At 45.1% G+C, this 23,949-nt stretch overlaps 1 protein-coding gene across 6 annotated transcripts in view; it reads left to right on the forward strand.

The window, feature by feature from the left end:
* Positions 1–23,949, forward strand: part of FOXRED2 (FAD dependent oxidoreductase domain containing 2) — a 746,176-nt gene that overhangs the window by 35,390 nt on the left and 686,837 nt on the right. For all 6 annotated transcript variants that reach the window (XM_069737156.1, XM_069737158.1, XM_069737162.1 and 3 more), the window contains one exon: positions 12,402–12,887. In XM_069737156.1, coding sequence (XP_069593257.1) covers positions 12,402–12,887 — 486 coding nt within the window. The remainder of the gene's footprint in view (positions 1–12,401; positions 12,888–23,949) is intronic.

A 23,949-nucleotide genomic window follows, 5' to 3' on the forward strand; every position in this document is an offset into this window, starting at 1 on the left:
TCAAAAGTTTGAACACACCTTCACATTTAAAGATTCTTCTGTATTTTGAAATGTATGAAAATTGTACATTCACACTGAAGGCATCAAAACTATGAATGAACACTTGTGGAATTATATACTTAACAAAAAAGTGTGAAACAACTGAAATTATGTCTTATATTCTAGGTTCTTCAAAGTAGCTGTCACTGTGGTTGGCGCGGGCGTGCGGGGGTGTGGCCCCACTGTGCCACAGACCAGATTACCCTGGAAGGGGCGTAACTAAGTAGCTTCCTTGGTATTCGCTGGAGCCTCTGATGGTGAGGTCAGACTTGTGCGGCAGGAAGCTACCAGGTGCTACTCCAGGGTGGTGTCTAGCTGTGGCTGCTGATCCCACCGGAGAACAGAACATAGACAGGCAAGCGGGCATGGCTTGCATTCTGGCAGACAGGCAGGCACGGATGGGACACAGGCAGGCGGACAGGTACAACAGAGACACTGGCAGGCAGGCACGGTTGGCTCTGGTAGGCAGGCAGGTACAGCTGGCTATCTGGCAGGACATGCGGACAAGGCTGGCACACTGGAAGAACCAGTAGGGACCGGTCTGCAGGCAGGTATGTAAAACAGGTAAGAACCTGTTCAGACAGAAGGACTTAAGAATGGGTAGAGAAAAACCGCAAGAGCGGATGCAGAGCGAAAGCATAGGAGCTAAAGCCAAGAACAGAAATGCAGGAGGCGGAGCCAAGAGCATGAGGTGGAGCCAAGCACAATCACAGGAGACGGAGCCAAGCACGGACACACAGGAGGTGGAGCCAAGAGCAGGAGGCAGAGCCAAGTGCAGAAACGCAGGGGGCAGAGCCAAGTGCAGAAGCGCAGGAGGCGGAACCCAGAGCGGGAGGCAGAGCCAAGTGCAGAAACGCAGGAGCCGTAGCCAAGAGCGGGAGAAGTAGAATCGCAAGGAGCAGAGCCGCAGAGCTGAGCAAAGTCAGAGTACAGAGCAAAGTGCAGAGCAAAGCTACAGAGAGCAGAGCTGAGAGCAAAGCCACTGAGTGCAGAACAAGGAGCAAAGCAAGGTCGCAGAGAGTGGAGCAAAGCAAGACAGTACGCACAGTAGGGAAAGGAAATCAAGGCAGAGCTATAAACGAACACAGGAATAGGACTAGGCTAAGACAAGTCAGGAGCAAGGACAAGGCACAGATACATGGACACAAGCCAGGGTACGACGCCCCTCTGGGTGGCGGACATAGGCCATGGTACGAAGCCCTGCTGGGTGGCTACACAAGGACATAGACCAGGGTACTAAGCCCCACTGGGTGGCTACACAGGACACAGACCAGGATACAACGCCCCCCCTGGGTGGTGGACATGAGAGTAACAGAGACAGGGCCTGGCACCTCAGCAGCTAAGAACTGACTGAGGGAGTAAGTTGCACAGGCCCCCACCAATGGGTGGGGATCTCTTAAATGCAGGAAGCCTCAAGGCAATTGGCCGGAGACACCTTAGCAAGGTGCACACAGACTCAATAAGACACAGGAGTTGCCGGCCTCTCCCCCCTATGCACACAGACAGAGCATGCACAGAGCAAACAGCAGACATGAGGCACACAGCATGGAGCTGGCAGCAGAGAGAAGTCACAACAAGGCCCAGAGAAGTTTGAGTGTAATGCAGGTGGGGAATGGGAGGCCATGCAGCGATGCCAGCAGGGTTGTTACAGTAGTCACCTTTTGCTTTGATGACTGCTTTGCACACCCCTGGCATTCTCTTGATAAGCTTCAAGAGGTAGTCACTGGGCATGTATTCCAACAATCTTGAAGGAGTTCCCAGAGATGCTTAGCACTTGTTGGCGCTTTTGCCTTCACTCTGCAGTCCAGCTCACCCCAAATCATCTCGATTGTGTTTAGGTCTGGTGACTGTGGAGGCCAGGTCATCTGGCGCAGCAACCCATCACTCTCCTTCTTGGTCAAATAGCCCTTACACAGTCTGGAGGTGTGTTTGGGATCATTGTCCTGTTGAAAAATAAATGATGGTCCAACTAAACGCAAACCGGATGGAATAGCATGCCACTGCAAGATGCTGTGGTAGCCATGCTGGTTCAGTATGCCTTCAATTTTGAATAAATCCCCAACAGTGTCACCAGCAAAGCACCTCCACACCATCACACCTCCTCCTCCATGCTTCATGGTGGGAACCAGGCATGTAGAGTCCATCCATTCACCTTTTCTGCATCGCACAAAGACATGGTGGTTGGAACCAAAGATCTCAAATTTGGACTCATCAGACTAAAGCACAGATTTCCACTGGTGTAATGTCCATTCAATGTGTTCTTTAGCCCAAACAAGTCTCTTCTGCTTGTCGCCTGTCCTTAGAGTGGTTTCCTAGCAGCTATTTTACCATGAAGGCCTGCTGCACAGTCTCCTCTTAACAGTTGTAGAGATGTGTCTGCTGCTAGAATTCTGTGTGGCATTGACCTGGTCTATAATCTGAGCTGCTGTTAACCTGCGATTTCTGAGGCTGGTGACTCGCATAAACTTATCCTCAGAAGCAGAGGTAACTCTTGGTTTTCCTTTCCTTGGGCGGTCCTCATGTGAGCCAGTTTCTTTGTAGTGCTTGATGGTTTTTGGCACTGCACTTGTGGACACTTTCACATTTTTTCTAATTTTTCGGACTGACTGACCTTCGTTCCTTAAAGTAATGATAGCCACTCGTTTTTCTTTACTTATCTGCCTTTTTCTTGCCATAATACAATTTCTAACAGTCTATTCAGTAGGACTATCAGCTGTGTATCCACCAGATTTCTACTCAACACAACTGATGGTCCCAACCCCATTTATAAGGCAAGAAATCCCACATATTAAACCTGACAGGGCACACCTGTGAAGTGAAAACCATTCCCGGTGACTACCTCTTGAAGATCATCTAGAGAATGCCAAGAGTGTGCAAAGCAGTCATCAAAGCAAAAGGTGGCTATCTTCAAGAACCTAGAATATAAGACATAATTTCAGTTGATTCACACTTTTTTGTTAAGTATATACCATATATACTCGAGAATTTCAGCCCATTTTTTAGGCTGAATTTGCCGCTCTTGGTTTATACTCAAGTCATACCCAGGGGTCGGCAGGGGAGGGGGAGCGGCAGCTGTGTAATAATACTCACCTGCTCCTGGCGCGGTCCCTGCACATCCCTGGTTCCCCGGCGCCGGCAGCTTCTTCCTGTAGTGAGCGGTCACATGGTACCACTCATTACAGCAATGAATATGGACCCGACTCCACTCCCATAGGGGTGGAGCCGCATTATTCATTACTGTAATGAGCGGTACAATGTGACCGCTCACTACATGAAGAAGCTGGGGAACAGACGTGAAGGGACAGCGCCAGGAGCAGGTGAGTATGACGGGGGGCAGTGAGGGATATTCACCTCCCCGTTCCACCGTCGGCGCCGCTGCGTCTTCCCCATCTGCAGTGACGCTCAGATCAGAGGGCGCGATGACGCAATTAAGTGTGCTCACCGCCCTCTGCCTGAACAGTCAGTGCAGAGCATGGGGAAGACACAGCGGTGGTCGGCGCTGGATCGGGGAGCAGGTGAATATAGCAAGTGCTGGGGGCCTGAGGTGAGTATGTAATTTTTTATTTTTTTTAATCGCAGCAACAACATATGGGGCAAATATCTGTATGGAGCATCTTATGGGGCCATGTGCAGCATTACATGGGGCAAATATCTGTATGGGGCCATGTGCAGCATTATATGGGGCAAATATCTGTATGGAGCATCTTATGGGGCCATGTGCAGCATTATATGGGGCAAATATCTGTATGGGGCCATGTGCAGCATTATATGGGGCAAATATCTGTATGGGGCCATGTGCAGCATTATATGGTGCAAATATCTCTTTGGAGCATTTTATGGGGCCATAATCCGCACTTGTGGAGCATTATACGGGGCAAATGTCTGTATGGAGCATCTTATGGGGTCATAATCAACATTTGTGCAGCATTATATGGGGCATATTTTAATATGCATCATGTTATGGAGTCCATCATAAACTGGAGCATTTTATGGGGCGTATTTTGTATGGAGCATCTTATGGGGCCATCATGAACTGTATGGAGCATTATATGGGGCTCCTGATTCAATATGGATATTCAAAAACACTTAACCTACTGATGTCTCAATTAATTTTACTTTTATTGGTATCTATTTTAACTTTTGACATTTACCGGTAGCTGCTGCATTTTCCACCCTAGACTTATACTCGAGTCATTAAGTTTTCCCAGTTTTTTGGGGCAAAATTAGGGGGGTCGGCTTATACTCGAGTATATATGGCGCCCACAGTGCATCCATTTGCCTCATTATATGAGATCTTGCACTGGGGGTTTCGTTTGAATCACTTATTTCAGAGAGCAGGCTAAATGTGAGCCAAGCCTTACTGCGATCTTTAGGAGGCAAAATGAAAAAAATCTACAGCAGGTGAAAAATTAGTTTTATTTTATTTTTTTACGCCATTCCTCGTGCAGTATTAGTGATTAGATTACTTTATTCTTTGGGTCGGTGCGAATACAGAGATACCAGATTTGTATCGGGTTTTTATGTTTCGCTGCTTTCACACACTTAACCCCTTAGCGACCACCGATACGCCTTTCAACGGCGGCCGCTAAGGGTACTTAAACCACAGCGCCGTTAATTAACGGCGCTGTGGAAAAAGTAAATAGCGCCCCCCAGAGTCGGATTTTCTCTGGGGTCTCGGCTGCCGGGGATAGCCAAGACCCCAGAGAACATGATTCGGGGTTTTTTTTACCGACCCCGCATTTCTGATCGCCGGTAATTAACCATTTACCGGCGATCGCAAAAAAAAAAAAAATTCTTTTCAATTTCTTTTTAATTTCTCTGTCCTCCGATGTGATCGCACATCAGAGGACAGAGAAATGGGGTCCCAGGTAGCCCCCCAATACTTACCTATCTCCCCCGGTGCTCCTCGTGGCTCCCGGTGGGCGCCGCCATCTTCAAAATGGCGGGCGCATGTGCAGTGCGCCCGCCGGCCGGCACCGGGAGGATCTTTGGGGTCTCGGCTGCCGGGGGTAGCCGAGACCCCAAAGAACGTGATTGGGGTCGGTTTTACCGACCCCTGTTTTGCGATCGCCGGTAATTAACTGTTTACCGGCGACCGCAAAAAAAAAAAAAAAGCAAAGTGTAATTCTCTGTCCTCTGATGTGATCGCACATCAGAGGACAGAGAAATAGGGGGATTCAGAGACCCTATTATACTTACCTATGTCCCTGGGTCCTCCTGCTGCTCCTCCTGGCTGCCGGTGAAAAGAAAATGGCGGGCGCATGCGCAGTTCGCCCGTCATCTGTCGCCATCTGCCGGCCGGCAGGAGAACAGCAGTTGGGGCTAAAATTAGGGTTAGGGTTGGGGCTAAATTTAGGGTTAGGGTTTAGGCTAAATTTAGGGTTAGGCTTCTTTCACACTTACTTACATCGGTACGGGGCCGTCGCAATGCGTCGGCCCGACATACCGACACACGTTGTGAAAATTGTGCACAACGTGGGCAGCGGATGTAGTTTTTCAACGCATCCGCTGCCCATTCTATGTCATGGGGAGGAGGTGGCGGAGTTACGGCCACGCATGCGCGGTCAGAAATAGCGGACACGACGTACAAAAAAACGTTACATTGAACGTTTTTTTGTGCCGACGGTCCGCGAAAACACAACTGATCCAGTGCACGACGGACGCGACGTGTGGCCATCCGTCGCGATCCGTCGGCAATACAAGTCTATGGGCAAAAAACGCATCCTGCGGGCACATTTGCAGGATCCGTTTTTTGTCCAAAACGACGGATTGCGATGGATGCCAAACGACGCAAGTGTGAAAGTAGCCTTAGGGTTAGGGTTGGGGCTAAAGTTAGGGCCAGGGTTAGGGTTGAAGCTAAATTTAGGGCTAGGGTTAGGATTGGGGCTAAACTTAGGGTTATGGTTAGGGCTAGGGTTGGGGCTAAAGTTAGGGTTAGAGTTGGGATTAGGGTTAGGGTTTGGATTAGGGTTGGTATTAGGGTTAGGGTTGGCATTAGGGTTACGCTTGGGATTAGGGTTAGGTTTGGGATTAGGGTTAAGGTTGGGGTTGGGATTAGGGGTGTATTGGGATTAGGGTTAGGTTTGAGGTTAGGGTTGAGATTAGGATTAGGGGTGTGTTGGATTTAGGGTTTTGATTAGGGTTATGGTTAGGGTTGACATTAGGGTTGTTTTGGGGTAACGGTTGTGATTATCGTTAGGGTTGTGATTAGGATTATGGATCGTGTTGGGATTAGGTTAGTGGTGTGTTGGGGTTAGGGTTGGAGTTAGAATTGGGGGGGTTTCCACTGTTTAGGTACATCAGGGGGTCTCCAAACACGACAGCCAATTTTGCGCTCAAAAAGTCAAATGGTGCTCCCTCCCTTCTGAGCTCTGCTGTGCGCCCAAACAGTGGGTTACCCCCACATATGGGGCATCAGCGTACTCGGGATCAATTGTAAAACAACTTTTGGGGTCCAATTTCTCCTGTTACCCTTGTGAAAATAAAACTTGGGGGCTACAAAATCTTTTTTGTGGAAAACAAAATATTTTTTATTTTCACGACTCTGCATTATAAACTTCTGTGAAGCACTTGGGCATTCAGAGTTCTCACCACACATCTAGATAAGTTCCATGGGGGGTCTAGTTTCCAAAATGGGGTCACTTGTGGAGGGTTTCTACTGTTTAGGCACATCAGGGGCTCTCCAAATGCGACATGGCGTCTGATCTCAATTCCAGCCAATTCTACATTGAAAAAGTAAAACGGCACTCCTCTTCCAAGGTCTGCGGTGCGCCCAAACAGTGGTTTACCCCCACATTTGGGGTATTGACGTACTCAGGAGAAATTGCACAACAACTTTTGTGGTCTAATTTCTCCTGTTACCCTTGTGAAAATAAAAATTTGTGGGCAACAAGATCATTTTTGTAGAAAAACTGCAATTTTTCATTTTCACGGCTCTACGTTATAAACTTCTGTAAAGCACCTGGGGGTTTAAAGTGCTCACCACACATCTAAATAAGTTCTTTAAGGGGTCTAGTTTCCAAAATGGTGTCACTTGTGGGGAGTTTCCACTGTTTAGGCACATCAGGGGCTCTCTAAACTTGACATGGCGTCTGATCTCAATTCCAGCCAATTCTGCATTGAAAAAGTCAAACGGCGCTCCTTCTCTTCCAAGCTCTGCGGTGCGCCCAAACAGTGGTTTACCCCCACATATGGGGTATTGGCGTGTTCAGGAGAAATTGCATAACAAAATTTATTTCTGTTTTTACACATGTGAAAATAAAAAAAAAAAAATGGTTCTGAATTAAAATGTTTGCAAAAAAAAGTTAAATGTTCATTTTTTCCTTCCACATTTTTTCAGTTCCTGTGAAGCACGTAAAGGGTGAATAAACTTCTTGAATGTGGTTTTGAGAACCTTGAGGGGTGCAGTTTTTAGAATGGTGTCACACTTCGTTATTTTCTATCATATAGACCCCTCAAAATGATTTCAAATGTGATGTGGTCCCTAAAAAAAAAAATGGTGTTGTAAAAATGAGAAATTGCTAGTCAACTTTTAACCCTTATAACTCCCTAACAAAAAAAATGTTGTTTCCAAAATTGTGCTGATGTAAAGTAGACATGTGGGAAATGTTATTTATTAACTATTTTTCGTGACATATCTCTCTGATTTAACCCCTTTCTGACATCGGACGTACTATCCCGTCGAGGTGGGGTGGGCCCCTATGACCACGGACGGGATAGTACGTCCAGCGCGATCGGCGGCGCTCACGGCGGGAGCGCGGCCGGGTGTCAGCCGCCTATCGCAGCTGACATCCGGCACTATGTGCCAGGAGCGGTCACGGACCGCCTCCGGCACATTAACCCCTGGCACACCGCGATCAAAGATGATCGCGATGTGCCGGCGGTACAGGGAAGCACCGCGCAGGGAGGGGGCTCCCTGCAGGCTTCCCTGAGCTCCCCGCAGCAACGCGATGTGATCGCGTTGCTGCGAGGGTCTTACCTCCCTCCCTGCTTGCTCCAGGCCCGGATTCAAGATGGCCGCGGATCCGGGTCCTGCAGGGAGGGAGGTGGCTTCACAGAGCCTGCTCAGAGCAGGCACTGTGAAGCAGCCTGCACTGCTATCAGATCGGTGATCTGACAGAGTGCTGTGCAAACTGTCAGATCATCGATCTGTGATTTCCCCCCCTGGCACAAAGTAAAAAAGTTTAAAAAAAATTTTCCAATTGTGTAAAAAAAAAAAATAAAAAAAAATATTCCTAAATAATGAAAAAAAATATATATATTATTCCCATAAATACATTTCTTTATCTAAATAAATAAAAAAACCAATAAAAATACATATATTTAGTATCGCCGCGTCCGTAACGGCCCGACCTATAAAACTGGCCCACTAGTTAACCCCTTCAGTAAGCACCGTAAGAAAAAAAAAAAAAACGAGGCAAAAAACAACGCTTTATTATCATACCGCCGAACAAAAAGTGGAATAACACGCAATCAAAAGGACAGATATAAATAACCATGGTACCGCTGAAAGCGTCATCTTGTCCCGCAAAAAACGAGCCGCCATACAGCATCATCAGCAAAAAAATAAAAAAGTTATAGTCCTGAGAATAAAGCGATGCGAAAATAATTATTTTTTCTATAAAATAGTTTTTATCGTATAAAATTGCCAAAACATAAAAAAAATGATATAAATGAGGTGTCGCTGTAATCGTACTGACCCGAAGAATAAAACTGCTTTATCAATTTTACCAAACGCGGAACGGTATAAACGCCTCCCCCAAAAGAAATTCATGAATAGCTGGTTTTTGGTCATTCTGCCTCACAAAAATCAGAATAAAAAGCCATCAAAAAATGTCACGTGCCCGAAAATGTTACCAATAAAAACGTCAACTCGTCCCGCAAAAAACATGACCACATGACTCTGTGGACCAAAATATGGAAAAATTATAGCTCTCAAAATGTGGTAACGCAAAAAATATTTTTTGCAATAAAAAGCGTCTTTCATTGTGTGACAGCTGCCAATCATAAAAATACGCTAAAAAACCCACTATAAAAGTAAATCAAACCCCCCTTCATCACCCCCTTAGTTAGGGAAAAATTAAGAAAAATGTATTTATTTCCATTTTCCCATTAGGGTTAGGGCTAGGGTTAAGGCTACAGTTAGGGCTAGGGTTAGGGTTGGGGCTACAGTTTGGGTTGGGGCTAAAGTTACAGTTAGGGTTTAGATTACATTTACAGTTGGGAATAGGGTTGGGATTAGGGTTAGGGGTGTGTCAGGGTTAGAGGTGTGGTTAGGGTTACCGTTGGAATTAGGGTTAGTGGAGTGTTTGGATTAGGGTTTCAGTTATAATTGGGGGGCTTCCACTGTTTAGGCACATCAGGGGCTCTCCAAAAGCGACATGGCGTCCGATCTCAATTCCAGCCAATTCTGCATTGAAAAAGTAAAACAGTGCTTCTTCCCTTCCGAGCTCGCCCGTGTGCCCACACAGGGGTTTACCCAAACATATGGGGTATCAGCGTACTCAGGACAAATAGGACAACAATTGTTGGGGTCCAATTTCTCCTGTTACCCTTGGGAAAATACAAAACTGGGGGCTAAAAAATAATTTTGTGGGAAAAAAAAGATTTTTTATTTTTACGGCTCTGCGTTATAAACTGTAGTGAAACACTTGGGGGTTCAAAGTTCTCACAGCACATCTAGATAAGTTCCCTGGGGGGTCTAGTTTCCAATATGGGGTCACTTGTGGGTTGTTTCTACTGTTTAGGTACATTAGGGGTTCTGCAAACGCAATGTGACGCCTGCAGACCATTCCATCTAAGTCTGCATTCCAAATGGCACTCCTTCCCTTCCGAGCCCTCCCATGAGCACAAACGGTGGTTCCCCCCAACATATGGGGTATCAGCGTACTCAGGACAAATTGGACAACAAATTTTGGGGTCCAATTTCTCCTGTTACCCTCGGGAAAATAGAAAACTGGGGGCTAAAAAATAATTTTTGTGGGAAAAAATTTTTGTTTTATTTTTACGGCTCTCCATTATAAACTTCTGTGAAGCCCTTGGTGGGTCAAAGCGCTCACCACACATCTAGATAAGTTCCTTAGGGGGTCTACTTTCCAAAATGGTGTCACTTGTGAGGGGTTTCTACTATTTAGGTACATTAGGGGCTCTGCAAACGCAACATGGCGTCTCATCTCAATTCCTGTCAATTTTGCATTGAAAAGTCAAACGGCGCTCCTTCCTTTCCGAGCTCTCCCATCCACCCAAACAGTGGTTTACCCCCACATATGGGGTATCAGCGTACTCAGGACAAATTGTACAACAACTTTTGGGGTCCAATTTCTTCTCTTACCCTTGGAAAAATAAAAAATTGGGGGCGAAAAAATAATTTGTGAAAAAATATGATTTTTTATTTTTACGCTTCTGCATTATAAACTTCTGTGAAGCACTGGGTGGGTCAAAGTGCTCACTACACCTCTAGATAAGTTCCTTAGGGGGTCTACTTTCCAAAATGGTGTCACTTGTGGGGGGTTTCAATGTTTAGGCACATCAGGGGCTCTCCAAACGAAACATGGCGTCCCATCTCAATTCCAGTCAATTTTGCATTGAAAAGTCAAATGGCGCTCCTTCGCTTCCGAGCTGTGCCATGCGCCCAAACAGTGGTTTACCCCCACATGTGGGGTATTGGCGTACTCAGGACAAATTGTACAACAATGTTTGGGGTCCATTTTCTCCTGTTACCCTTGGTAAAATAAAACAAATTGGAGCTGAATTAAATTTTTTGTGAAAAAAAGTTAAATGTTCATTTTTATTTAAACATTCAAAAAATTCCTGTGAAGCACCAGAAGGGTTAATAAACTTCTTGAATGTGGTTTTGAGCACCTTGAGGGGTGTAGTTTTTAGAATGGTGTCACACTTGGGTATTTTCTATCATATAGACCCCTCAAAATGACTTCAAATGAGATGTGGTCCCTAAAAAAAATGGTGTTGTAGAAATGAGAAATTGCTGGTCAACTTTTCACCCTTGTAACTCCCTAACAAAAAAAAATTTTGGTTCCAAAATTGTGCTGATGTAAAGTAGACATGTGGGAAATGTTACTTATTAAGTATTTTGTGTGACATATCTCTGTGATTTAATTGCATAAAATTTCAAAGTTGGAAAATTGCGAAATTTTCATAATTTTCGCCAAATTTCCGTTTTTTTCACAAATAAACGCAGGTACTATCAAAGAATTTTTACCATTGTCATGAAGTACAATATGTCACGAGAAAACAATGCCAGATTCACTGGGATCCGTTGAAGCGTTCCAGAGTTATAACTTCATAAAGGGACAGTGGTCAGAATTGTAAAAATTGGCCCGGTCATTAACGTGCAAACCACCCTTGGGGGTAAAGGGGTTAAGGGCATAAAAATACAAAGTTTGAAAATTGCAAAATTTTAAAAATTTTCGCCATATTTCCGTTTTTTTCATAATCGCAAGTAATATTGAAGAATTGTTACCACTAACATGAAGTACAATATGTCACGAAAAAACAGTCTCAGAATCAGCGGGATCCGTTGAAGCGTTACAGAGTTATAACCTCATAAAGTGGCAGTGGTCAGAATTGCAAAAATTGGCTCGGTCATTAAGTACCAAATTGGCTCTGTCACTAAGGGGTTAAAGAAGATTTTTATTGCAACAAATTTTTGCATCCCTATATTTAGACAGCTAAAATTTTTCCATATTTCTGCTGACAATGATGTGAGGGCTTGTTTCTTGCGGGACGAGCTGACATTTTTATTGGTACCATTTTAGGACACATGATATTTTTTGATCGCTTTCTATTCTCATTTTTGGGAGATAGAAGGAACAAAAAACAGCAATTCAGGGATAGTGTTTTTTTATTTATACAAGTTCCACATGTGGTAAAATTGATAAGGCAGCTTTATTCTTCGGGTCAGAACGATTACAGCAATCTGCCATTTATATTTTTTTATGCTTTGGCATTTTTACACAATAAAAACTATTCTAGAAAAAAATTATTATTTTTCTTCACTTTATTTTATATTATTTATTATAACTTTATTTTTCCACTGACACAGCTTTATGGCAGCTTATTTTTTTTGCAGAACAAGATGTCGTTTTCAGCTGTACCATTTTTATTTTCAGTCGTCTTTTTTATCACGTTTTATTGCATATTTTTGTTTGTTATACCATGCCTGAGGAAGTGAGACGTAGGAAGTCTCAAAAGCTTGCCTTGTTACATCATTTATTTTATTTTTGTTAGCCATTAAAAGGTATCATAGCAGAAAAAATTTATAAACAAATTATGAAAATATTTTCTTCTAATATTTTTAGTAATAAAGGTTTTAACCTTTTGTTTTTCTTCTTTCTCTTTTGCAGGATGCTGGTTATAGTTATTCTACTACTCCCGTTAGCGTTCTCCCAAATAATTACCCATGACTACTGTGTTTTGGGTGCGGGCCCTGGTGGGATACAAATTGCAAAGTTTCTTGAAGAGGCTGGAAGGGATTACATTGTATTTGAGCGCAACCTGGGTCCTGGAAGCTTTTTTTATCGTTTTCCGAGGCATCGTAAGCTAATCAGCATAAACAAGCGCTTTACAGGACGAATGAACAAGGAATTTAATCTCCGCCATGACTGGAACTCACTTCTGAGTCAAGATGAGCATTTGCGGTTCTTTCATTACTCCCATGATTTCTTTCCCCATGCAGATGACATGGTAAGATACCTGAATAATTTTAGTTCTGCTCTCAATATCCATTATGGTAAAGAGATAAGAAGGGTTAAAATGGAATCCAACCTGGAAGCGTGGCATGGCCATTACTTTCTCCTAGAGGATCAGATGGAACAGGAATACATATGCAAGTAAGAGAAATAATTTTATATAATGTACGCAAAATAAAAATAAGGAAAAAGTAACAGTAATGTAATATGAGTGTTTTGTACAAAATCTCTACAAAAACGTAACAGTTTTACCACAGTTTCTGAAAATCGTCTATAATAAAAAAAAAATACCACAATCACATTTTAACCCCTTTATGTCCTTTGACATATCCATACTTCCAGGTCGCCTGGTACTTAACGGCCTTGGACGTATGGATACGTCACATCTTTAATGCAGCATCGGGACCTCCGTCGCGGTGATCACAATAAAGTTACACCGCCATCTTACCACAGGCCACATGGAGTTATCATCCTGGGAGGTGGCGACCACCCTCGCAACTATGATTGAGGTTATTGGCTGTTCAAATCTGAACAGCCAATTTCAGCGTTTCTCAGTGTTTCAGGCAATCAGATTGCCTGAAACACTAATGTCCAGCCTATGTTGCGTGTTGTAAGAGCACCCATGATATGCTGGTGCCTAGCAAGTCCAGCCTAACCAGGGCCGGCTCTGATTGGTGTGATCGACTAGGACATCGATCGCACCAATCAGGTCACACCGCGTCTGTGCACTCTATCAGTGACTGCCCTGTACTTCCTCATTCCTAGCTGTGGATTTGTATATTGCTGTCAACCTGTACCTCTGTGCGTCATTGTAGTGCCACAGAAGCCTATGAAAAGAAGAAAGAAAGGTTCCCAATCCCTCCCTGATCCTTGCCTGATGTTTCCTAATTCACCCCAATCTCCCTCTATCCCCTTTCCCACACTTTTTTTTATCCCCTTTTTGCACCATATCCGTGCGTGCATGCGTCCTACAGCCGTCGAGCGCTTGTCGTTGACAAGCATCGCTGACCTGCCTCCAGTTGTTTGTTAATTTTTTTCTTTTGATGAAAAACAGAATTGAGTAAAGAATCAGTTAGCTTATTTGATGTGATTAGATTAGAAACAGTAAAAATATACTGTAGTAATTGGCATCTGCTACAGTATTTTGTACTGAATTAAGTTAAGGTACCGTCACATTTAGCGACGCTGCAGCGATCTAGACAACGATCCCGATCGCCGCAGCGTCGCTGTGTGGTCGCTGTAGAGCTTTCACACAGACAGCTCTCCAGCGACCAACTATGCGAAGTCCCCTGGTAACCAGGGTAAACATCGGGTTACTAAGCGCGGGGCCGCGCTTAGTAACCCGATGTTTATCCTGGTTACCAGCGTAAACGTAAAAAAAGCAAACACTACATACTTACATTCCGGTGTCTGTCCCCCGGCGCTGTGCTTTCCTGCACTGTGTATTGTGTAAGAGCCGGCCGGAAAGCAGCGGTGACGTCACCGCTCTGCTTTCCGGCCTGCTCTTACACAGTGTAGAGAAGCAGAACGCCGGGGGACAGACACCGGAATGTAAGTATGTAGTGTATGGGGTTTTTTTACGTTTACGCTGGTAACCAGGATAAACATTGGGTTACTAAGCGCGGCCCTGCGCTTAGTAACCCGATGTTTACCCTGGTTACCAGTGAAGACATCGCTGAATCGGCGTCACACACGCCGATTCAGCGATGTCTGCGGGAGTCCAGCGACGAAATAAAGTTCTGGACTTTCTGCGCCGACCAACGATGGCATAGCAGGATCCTGATCGCTGCTGCGTGTCAAACACAACGATATCGCTAGCCAGGACGCTGCAATGTCACGGATCGCTAGCGATATCGTTCAGTGTGACGGTACCTTTAGTGTCAGCGCAGAAAAAAAAAAATCATCTGTGCGTTTGTCCTACAGCTGTCGAGCGCTGATCACTGACACGCATAAGTGATCAACCTGTGGTTGTTGGGTTTTTTTTTTAGTTTTTTTCTATTACAAAAAAAAAAGTTTACAACAAGCTCTCACACAGACACACACCCCTGAATAAAATGTGGTACTCACAAAAAAACACCACATACGTAAAAAATTGTCCCTCTCTCCCCAAATACAGTTTTAGGCGCTCATTCAAAACACATCTGTTCAGGTTGGCCTGTCACGTTCCCTAATCAAAGTCGTTGTGTGTGTGTGTGGCCCATTCACTATCTATCTAAGAATAACCCTCCATCAAACTCCACCGCACCCAATAGCACCACAAATACTGCCTGGTGAATACCTCATGCAGCCTTTAGGTACCGTCACATTCAGTGACGCTGCAGCGATATAGACAACGATCCGACCTAAACTAGATCGCTGGAGCGTCGCTGTTTAGGTCGCTGTAGAGACGTCAAACATAGCAACTCCAGAACGATGCGGGAGCGATCCAGTGACGTAACGGCGACTCACTTATCGTTCTCGCTCCATGTAAAACGTTGCTGGCGTCGTTGCTTTTGATGTGAAACATGACGATACACGCCGATCTAGCGACGAAATAAAGTTCTGGACTTCTAGCTCCGACCAGCAATATAACTCCGGGATCCAGATCGCTGCTGCGTGTAAAACACAACGAGATCGCTATCCAGGACGCTGCAACGTCACAGATTGTTGTCATTCTCGTTGCAAAGTTGCTGAGTGTGACGGTACCTTAAGTCTATCTCCTATCATTGTAAATAAACACTTGCACTTTGTGTCTCCCCGACCTCATTGTAGATTGTAAGTTCTCACGTGCAGGGTCGTCTTATTTTTCATTAATGATTATATTATTTTTAACGTTGTTACTTACGACTTGTGTATGAACTGTTAAACTGTAAAGCGCTGCGGAATATGTTGGTGCTGTATTAATAAAGATTTATTATTAGATTTTTATTATTCAGCGGAGGAGAAATGCACCTTCCTTGTCTCTGACACTGATAGTGAGGGCGAAGGATCCCACCTCCCTTTATTTATCCTCCTCTTCTTCAAGTGATGCTGAACCCCCATGCAGATACCTCATGACCGAAACTGAACCAGCGCCCACCGTTTCTGACCCCGTATGGACCTCACCCCCCCAAAGATCATGAGCGACTGATTCCTGATTTTGTTGCGCAATCAGGAATCAAATTTGACACTGATGGCTTCAAAGAAATAGACTTTTTATAAAGTCTTTTTTTCTGAGGATTTTGTAAACCTCACAGTGACCTAAACAAATTTGTACGTTTTTGGGCCTGGTCCTTTACATGGGAAAAGTGATGAAGCCAGAACTTTGGCAATATTGGAGTGTTAATTTTTTTAATACAACACTCCAGTGCTCTGCATAGCTATGACCCGTAAACATTTTGAGGCTATCCAAAAATGTTTGCATTACAATGATAATGCACAATATCCTCCCCGAGATGACCCCAACTCTGTCTTTTCAAAGTTCGGCCGGTCATTGATTACTTCAGCAACAGGTTTGCTGATGTGTACTTGTCCCAAAGAGACGACTTTGTGGTTGAGTCCATAATCCATTTCAAGGGGTGGCTCAAATTCCAGCAATACCTGCCTAGTAGGAGGGCCAGGTAAAGAATTAAATTGCACAAACTGTGTGACAGTAACTTGGGGTACATCCACAAGTTTAGGGTTCATGAAGGGAAGAACTCCAGGATTGAACCCACTGAACGCCCTCCTGTCCTGGGAGCCAGTGGTAATTAGGATTTGATACACTGACTGCTAGATCAAGGTTATCACCTCTACGTAGATAACTTTTATACCAGCATCTCACTCTTCTAGTCCCTCTCTGCGCAAGTTACCACAGCCTGCAGTACTGTCCGCAAAGATCAGAGAGGCCTTCCTAAGATGCTAATAGGGCAGCTGCTCAAAAAGAGTAAGAGCAGAGCCCAATGTTTAAACAACATGCTGGTGGTCAAGTACAAGACCAATGATGTCCTTTTCTTGACCACCATACACGGTGATGGCAGCATCCTCTCTGCTGTACGAGGTACCTCTACACAGGTCCTCAAACCACACGGTGTACTGGGGTACAACAAGAACATGGGGGAAGTTGATTTCTCTGATCAAGTCCTCCAGCCGTACAGTGCCATAAGTAAAGTCAAGGTGTGGTACAATAAGCTGGCCGTTCACATTTTAAGAGGGCAATGCACAACGCTTTTGTGCTATCATGAGCTGCAGGTCAGACCAGTTTCACATATTCAGTTCCAGTAGGTAGTGATCAACGACCTAATCTTTGTAGATCTGGAAGGAGCGGGCCTCAGTACTTCCGCGACTGAATGTGTTCAAATCGCACCAGGTCAACATTTCCCCGGGGAAGTCCCTCAAAGCATAAAAAATGGAATGTTGGAAAAGAGGTGCTGAGTTTGTAACAGAAGGAGGACACGCAAGGATACAAATTATCAATGCAACACCTACCCAGACAAATCTGGTCTGTAAATAAAAGAATGCTTCAGACTGTATCACACATCCATGGACTACTAAATTAATTTCTGACTTACACAACTCATGTATGCCAACTTGATGAACTCTACATTACTCACATATACTAACCTGATGCACTCTACACAACTTACTAATGAAGCTACTTTATAAAATTAACATACCAGGAAGCAACAGATCAGTTCCAAAATGGGGTCACTAGTGGGGCATTTCCACTGTTTAGGCACACAAGGGGCTATCTGTTGTGAATTCTGCTCTTGGGTTCCCTCCGGTGGTTGTAGGTGGGAATGCAGTTGTCTCTGAGTCACAGTCCTGGCCAGGTGTATCTGATGATTACAATTCGGACTGGGTTATTTAGATGTGCTGGATCCTTTAGCCCTTGCCAGTTGTCAATGTTTCTTGTGAGGTGATGGATCACTTTCTGGCTTCTCCTGCCTGCTGCGAAATTCAGCAAAGATAAGTGTTTGGTTCTTTGTATCTGTGGCTCTGCTGTGTGCATTATTTCAGTTTTATTCCTGCTCTGTTTGTAGGATTCACTGGAGTTGCAGATTTACGCTCCTACATCTATTAGTTAGATGTAGGAGGTTTTTGTAATTTCTGCTGTGGATGTTTTTGAAGGGTTTTTTACTGACCGCACAGAACTCTGTTCTATTCTGTCCTATCTAGCTAGTGTGGCCTCCTGTGCTAAATTCTGTTTCTCAGTCGCCCATGACAGCACTACCAGAGAGAGAGGGAATCCGCCCTTCAGGACAGGAAACCTACAGGATAAAAAGGGCGGTACCTCTCTCCTGCGTCAGTTTGGTTTCCTGTCCCTGACAGGGAACCCTCTAGGATGGTACCTGAGATCCGGAGCCGACCAGTCGACCTATGACGGCGGGGAGGCCCCTGTCACGGCTGGCGCGGTGTCCGACGCCGCCACTGCTGGGTCCGATGGGGCTGCAGAGTGCGCGGAGGGAAGCGCGGCCGCCTCCCCGGATTGGGGTAGGGGCTTCGGGGACCCGGTGTGCCTCGGCGGCAGAGGCACTTCCTGATTCGGAGCGGTGGCATGGTGTGTGTAAGGACACCAAGATGGCCGCTGCACCGGATATAGAAAAAACTACTTCCGGGTCCCGGGCAGAGCGCGCATGCTCGGTGATCCAAGGGGGATCAGCGCTTTCCTGGAACGCAGCCCTGGAGGAGGGGGTGAATCGGCGCCAAAAATATGGTATTTAAACACCGCGGTGGAATCGCTCTTTGCTGCATGCAGTCCTAATAATGGAGGACAGCGACCAGCAGCTCCAGCAGGCGCAGCCCTTACAGCAGCAGCAGCCGCCGCCGCAGCAGCAGCAGCAACGTCAGCGTCACCACCAGCGCAAGCCAGATGACCAAAAGAAAAGGTCCTCTGCAGGCACCCGCAGTACCCGCTCCAGCAGCCATTCCACGCCGCGGAGTAAAGCCAGTATGCCTAACCAGCCGACACCACCGACTACGGATCTCATACAGGATCCTATACCTACTCCAGAACCGGTACCTGTGGCTGCGCAAGATGGGTGAGTGATCTTCGTGAAAGTTCACCAAATAATTGGGGTCCCCCTTTCCGTTTATTTTTAGGCAAGAAAAAAACGGAGAAAATTAAGAATAGCGTCTGCCCCTTATGCAGTGAACCCCTGTTGCAAAACTGGGATAAGAAATTGTGCGGTTCCTGTATAGGACAAGTCCTTTGTGAAGAAACCCCTAGTTTCGCCTCTGAATTGCGATCTGTAATAAGATCAGAGGTGGAAACAGCATTTAAATCTCTTAAAGGGGAAGGGGTCAAGGAAAAAACACCTGTGCCCTATTCTCACTCCGATTCTTCTAGTTCTGAGGGGGACTCTTCAGACAGACAGGGCTCCTCCTCCTCCTTGGATTCTGAGAGCGGAGGCCGCCACTGCTTCCCCTTAGACGAAGTAGATGCCCTTGTAAAGGCCGTAAGATCAACCATGGGGGTCGTAGATCCACGTCCTGACAAAACAGTACAGGACATTATGTTTGGGGGCCTAGGGCAGAAAAGGTGCAGAGTCTTTCCACTTAATGAGAATGTTCAAGCATTAATTAAGAAAGAGTGGGAGAAACCAGAAAGGAAAAATTCATCCGTGCCCTCCCTTAAAAGAAAATATCCCTTCGAGGAAGAGGCTTCTACGTCATAAACACCAAGAAAAAGATGTCATGCTATATAAAGGGGACCACCGAGAAATAACAATAATATATAAAATGAATACTTTATTATAGCGGCCAAAAAACACAAAACAACACACTACAATTAAAAACATTTAAAACAAAAATAACAACGTAGATTCCTCTAGGGAACCTCCCCCTGGACACATAATGTATAATGCAATAAGAATACAGAATATCACAAAAATCATTAGATCAAGGGTACCACTGCTCTAAATACATATTCGGACAGATGATACAGCTGAACATAGCATATCAATACAGTGTAAAGATAATAATGAGGACATATACCTGACCCAGCTCGCAGCACACAATGGTGGGTACTATTAAGAAGTCCCAAATACCGTATACTGTGCCCATATATACAAATAGTAACTCATATACACATGTGCAATAAGCAAATATATCCCTTATTAGAAGGTAATAAACAGGGGATAGATGTAATAAGTACACAATATCTGTGACCAAAAAGGTATATCACTCAAAGAGTCCCCCCACACATATGTCAAATAGGTTGTCAATCAAGAGGTGATCAGCCTCTGATGCAAAAATTAAGTAAGCATATGTCTCATATAAAAAAGAGGAACCTATCGAATATAATAGTGACCCTCAGCCTAAATATGTACACATCAATCAAGCACACTGGTGCTGTTCCTAGAGAGTGTCTGGACCCGGTAAGGTTGTCCAGAACCCCATTGTATGTAGAAAAACAGCCCTAATACACAATGTATGCAGGATATGTAAAAAAAGAGAGCAAGGCCCACTAAATGGGGCAAAGTGCTGAGAGTGTAGAGCAGCTATACCGATAGAGCATGACCAGAATACCCATCCCTATGAAAGTCCAGGGGGCAAGAGTTTTTTGGTTACTATACTGGATGGTGCCCTCCACTTCTGTGTTGTATAAATTGTTTTTTGGTTACTATACTGGATGGTGCCCTCCACTTCTGTGTTGTATAAATTGTTTTTTGGTTACTATACTGGATGGTGCCCTCCACTTCTGTGTTGTATAAAAAGGCTTCTACGTCATGGGACAAGGCACCAAAACTCGACGTAGCAGTAGCCAAAGCGTCAAAAAAATTCGCATTGCCCTTTGAGGACATGGGAACTCTGAAGGATCCCCTCGATAAAAGAGCTGATACCTTCCTTAAAGGGGCCTGGGAATCGGCAGGGGGGTGTCTAAGGCCTGCAATAGCAGCCACATGTACTTCCAGATCTTTAATGATTTGGATAGATAACTTGGAAAAGCAACTAAAAGACGGGGTATCTAGACATAAAATGATTGAATCAATTCCCATGATTAGAGGGGCGGCAGCCCTTTTGGCAGATTCATCAGCCGATTCAATCAAACTTAATTCAAAATCGTCAGCCTTATCCAATGCAGCTCGTAGGACGCTATGGTTAAAAAGTTGGCCGGGCGACCTACAGACTAAACAAAAACTCTGTTCAATCCCATGTGAGGGGAAATTCTTATTTGGGGAAACCCTAGATGACATTTTACAAAAAGCTGGGGATAAGAAGAAGGGGTTCCCTAACCTATCCACACCATTTGTTAGACGGCCCTTTCGGAGTAGGAAGTTTTTTCGGAGACGTCCCCCAAGGGAACAGAACAGATGGGATGATGGGAGAAGGAAGGATAGGGGCTTCCTCTTTGGTAATTCCCCAAGAGATAAAAAAAAACCCTAAGTGACACCTCCCCCAGGGTGGGAGGGAGATTGTCTCAATACCTTCCGGCCTGGGAAAAAATTTCAACCAATACTTGGATTTTAAATCTGATAAAAATGGGACTTCAAATAAACTTTACCTCCCTTCCTCCCCAAAACTATGTGGTCACCCCACTAAAACTCTCACCTCAGCAACAACAGGCCTTGGAACAAGAAATTTCAAAGCTTATAATGAAAGATGTGATCCAAGAAGTGCCCCTACTGGAAAGAGGCAAAGGGTTCTTTTCCCCACTATTTCTGGTCCCAAAACCGGATGGTTCTTTCCGCACAATAATCAATTTACGGAAACTAAACAGTTATGTAAAAAATCAATCCTTCAAACTGGAATCAATAAAATCAACAATAAAAAACCTGTTTCCGAATTGCTTCATGATAGTGTTGGATCTCAGCGACACGTGCTATCATGTCCCCATCCACAAAAATGCCCAGAAATACCTCAGACTAGCGGTAGTCATGGGAGGGGAAATAAAACAATACCAGTACAAGGCCCTTCTATTTGGCATCTCGGTAGCGCCTCGTATATTTACCAAATTGGTAGCGGAAATGATGGCCCACATAAGAGAAAAAGACATTCTAATAATACCGTATCTGGACGACTTCCTAATTGTCAGCAACTCAGCCCAACATTGTCGCCAACAATGCGACAGAGTGATAAAAATCCTAACGGAGTTAGGTTGGCTCCTAAATCTCCAAAAGTCAAAACTAGAACCGACCAGGGTTCAAGAGTTTTTGGGCCTAACTTTGGACTCGATAACACAGGAATGTCGTCTTCCAGACCAGAAAAAAACAGAAAATATCAAATCTTGTGTCCAGAGCTCGTTCAAACCCTCATATGACCCTGAGAGGGGCGATGTCACTGCTGGGGTCCCTTTCTGCTTGTCTCCCGGCAATACAGTGGGCACAAATTCACACGAGGGACCTCCAGTGGGATATTCTGAGGAATCAGGTTACACTGGGGGGACACCTAGAAGGACACATGACTCTAAATTCAAACACTATTCGTTCCCTAGCCTGGTGGTTAGATCCCAACAACCTATCAAAGGGGGTTCCGTGGGTAATAGACATATCTCGGATAGTTACCACGGATGCCAGTCCCACGGGGTGGGGAGCTCACCTGGACGACAGTATCACTCAGGGGGTCTGGACAGATCAAGAATACGAGGTATCTTCAAATCCAAAAGAACTTTGGGCAGTGAGTCACGCTCTATCATATTTTCTTCCCAGCCTGCAGGGGCATCATGTCCGGGTTTTTTAGGACAATCAGGTAGTGGTAGCCTACCTGAACCATCAGGGGGGAACCAGATCCCAAGCCCTAATGAAGGCTACTTCCCAGATCTTCATCTTAGCAGAAGACAACTTCCTATCCCTCTCTGCGCTGCATATAAAGGGGGTAGAGAACCAAAAAGCAGACTTCTTAAGCCGTACCCGATTAAAACAGAGGGAATGGGCGCTAAACCAAAGCATCTTCGATCGGATCACCAAAATCTGGGGGGTCCCTGTAATAGATCTCTTTGCCAGTGCAGAAAACAGGAAAGTAAGGGAATTTTGTTCTCTGAACCCCAGAGGGGGCCCTCGGGCTCTGGATGCATTTACGATCCCATGGACTCGGGGTCTAGCATACGCGTTTCCTCCTCACATTCTTACTCCGGCAGTTCTGCGGAAAATCAGACAGGACAGGGCGAGAATCATCCTAATAGCCCCCTTCTGGCCCAAAAGGGCCTGGTTTTCCTGGCTGAGAATTCTATCGGTCTCCGATCCCTGGGTTCTCCCGGACCTTCCGGATCTCTTATACCAGGGACTGGTGTTCCACCCTCAGTCAGCAAACCTCCACTTGACAGCGTGGAACTTGAGAGGTCACTACTAAGGGCAAGGGGCTTTTCAGATAATTTAGTGTCTACACTATTAAAAAGTAGAAAATCAGTAACAACTAAAATCTACGGTAAGACCTGGAAAAAGTTTCTGTCCACCTCTGGGGTAAAATTACAAGACGGGGTCCCAGTGGTCAAAATATTAGAATTTCTGCAAAAAGGCTTGGATATGGGCCTCTCGGTGAGCACCTTAAAAGTGCAAATAGCGGCTTTAGGTGCATTATACAGTGAGAGTATTGCCACTAACCCATGGGTAACAAGGTTTATTAAAGCTGCGATACGGTCTAAACCTTTAAAAATCAGAAGCCTTCCGACCTGGGACTTAAATTTAGTCTTATCAGCTCTGACAGAACCTCCGTTCGAGCCCATAGATTCATTACCACTTAAAATCTTATCTTTCAAAACGGCCCTTCTCACAGCTTTGACATCTGCCCGTAGAATTAGTGACCTCCAGGCTCTATCTGCGAACCCTCCATTCACACAAATCATGGATGATAGGGTAATACTAAAAACAGATCCCGCTTATCTACCCAAGGTTGCTTCCAATTTCCACAGTTCCCAAGAAATAATCCTTCCCTCCTTTTGTCCAAACCCTAAAAATAAAAAAGAGGAAAAGTTCCACACTTTAGATGTGAGAAGGTGTTTAATACACTACTTAGAATCCTCCCGACAGTGTAGGAAGGAAGGGTCTCTCTTTATCTGTTTTCAGGGACCTAGAAACGGACTCAAAGCCTCCAAAAGCACTATAGCTCGCTGGGTAACTGATGCGATAGCCTTGGCATACTCGTCCACGGGAAACGCAGTTCCTGAGGGGCTCAAGGCGCATTCTACAAGAGCCATGGCGACCTCCTGGGCCGAAAGGTCGGAGGTACCAATAGATAAAATCTGCAAGGCGGCCACCTGGTCATCACCTTCAACCTTCTTTAGGCACTACCGCTTAGACCTGGCCTCTTCGTCTGACTTAACCTTCGG

This window comes from Ranitomeya imitator, chromosome 8 (genome assembly GCF_032444005.1).
Source record: "Ranitomeya imitator isolate aRanImi1 chromosome 8, aRanImi1.pri, whole genome shotgun sequence".
Classification (NCBI taxonomy): domain Eukaryota; kingdom Metazoa; phylum Chordata; class Amphibia; order Anura; family Dendrobatidae; genus Ranitomeya; species Ranitomeya imitator.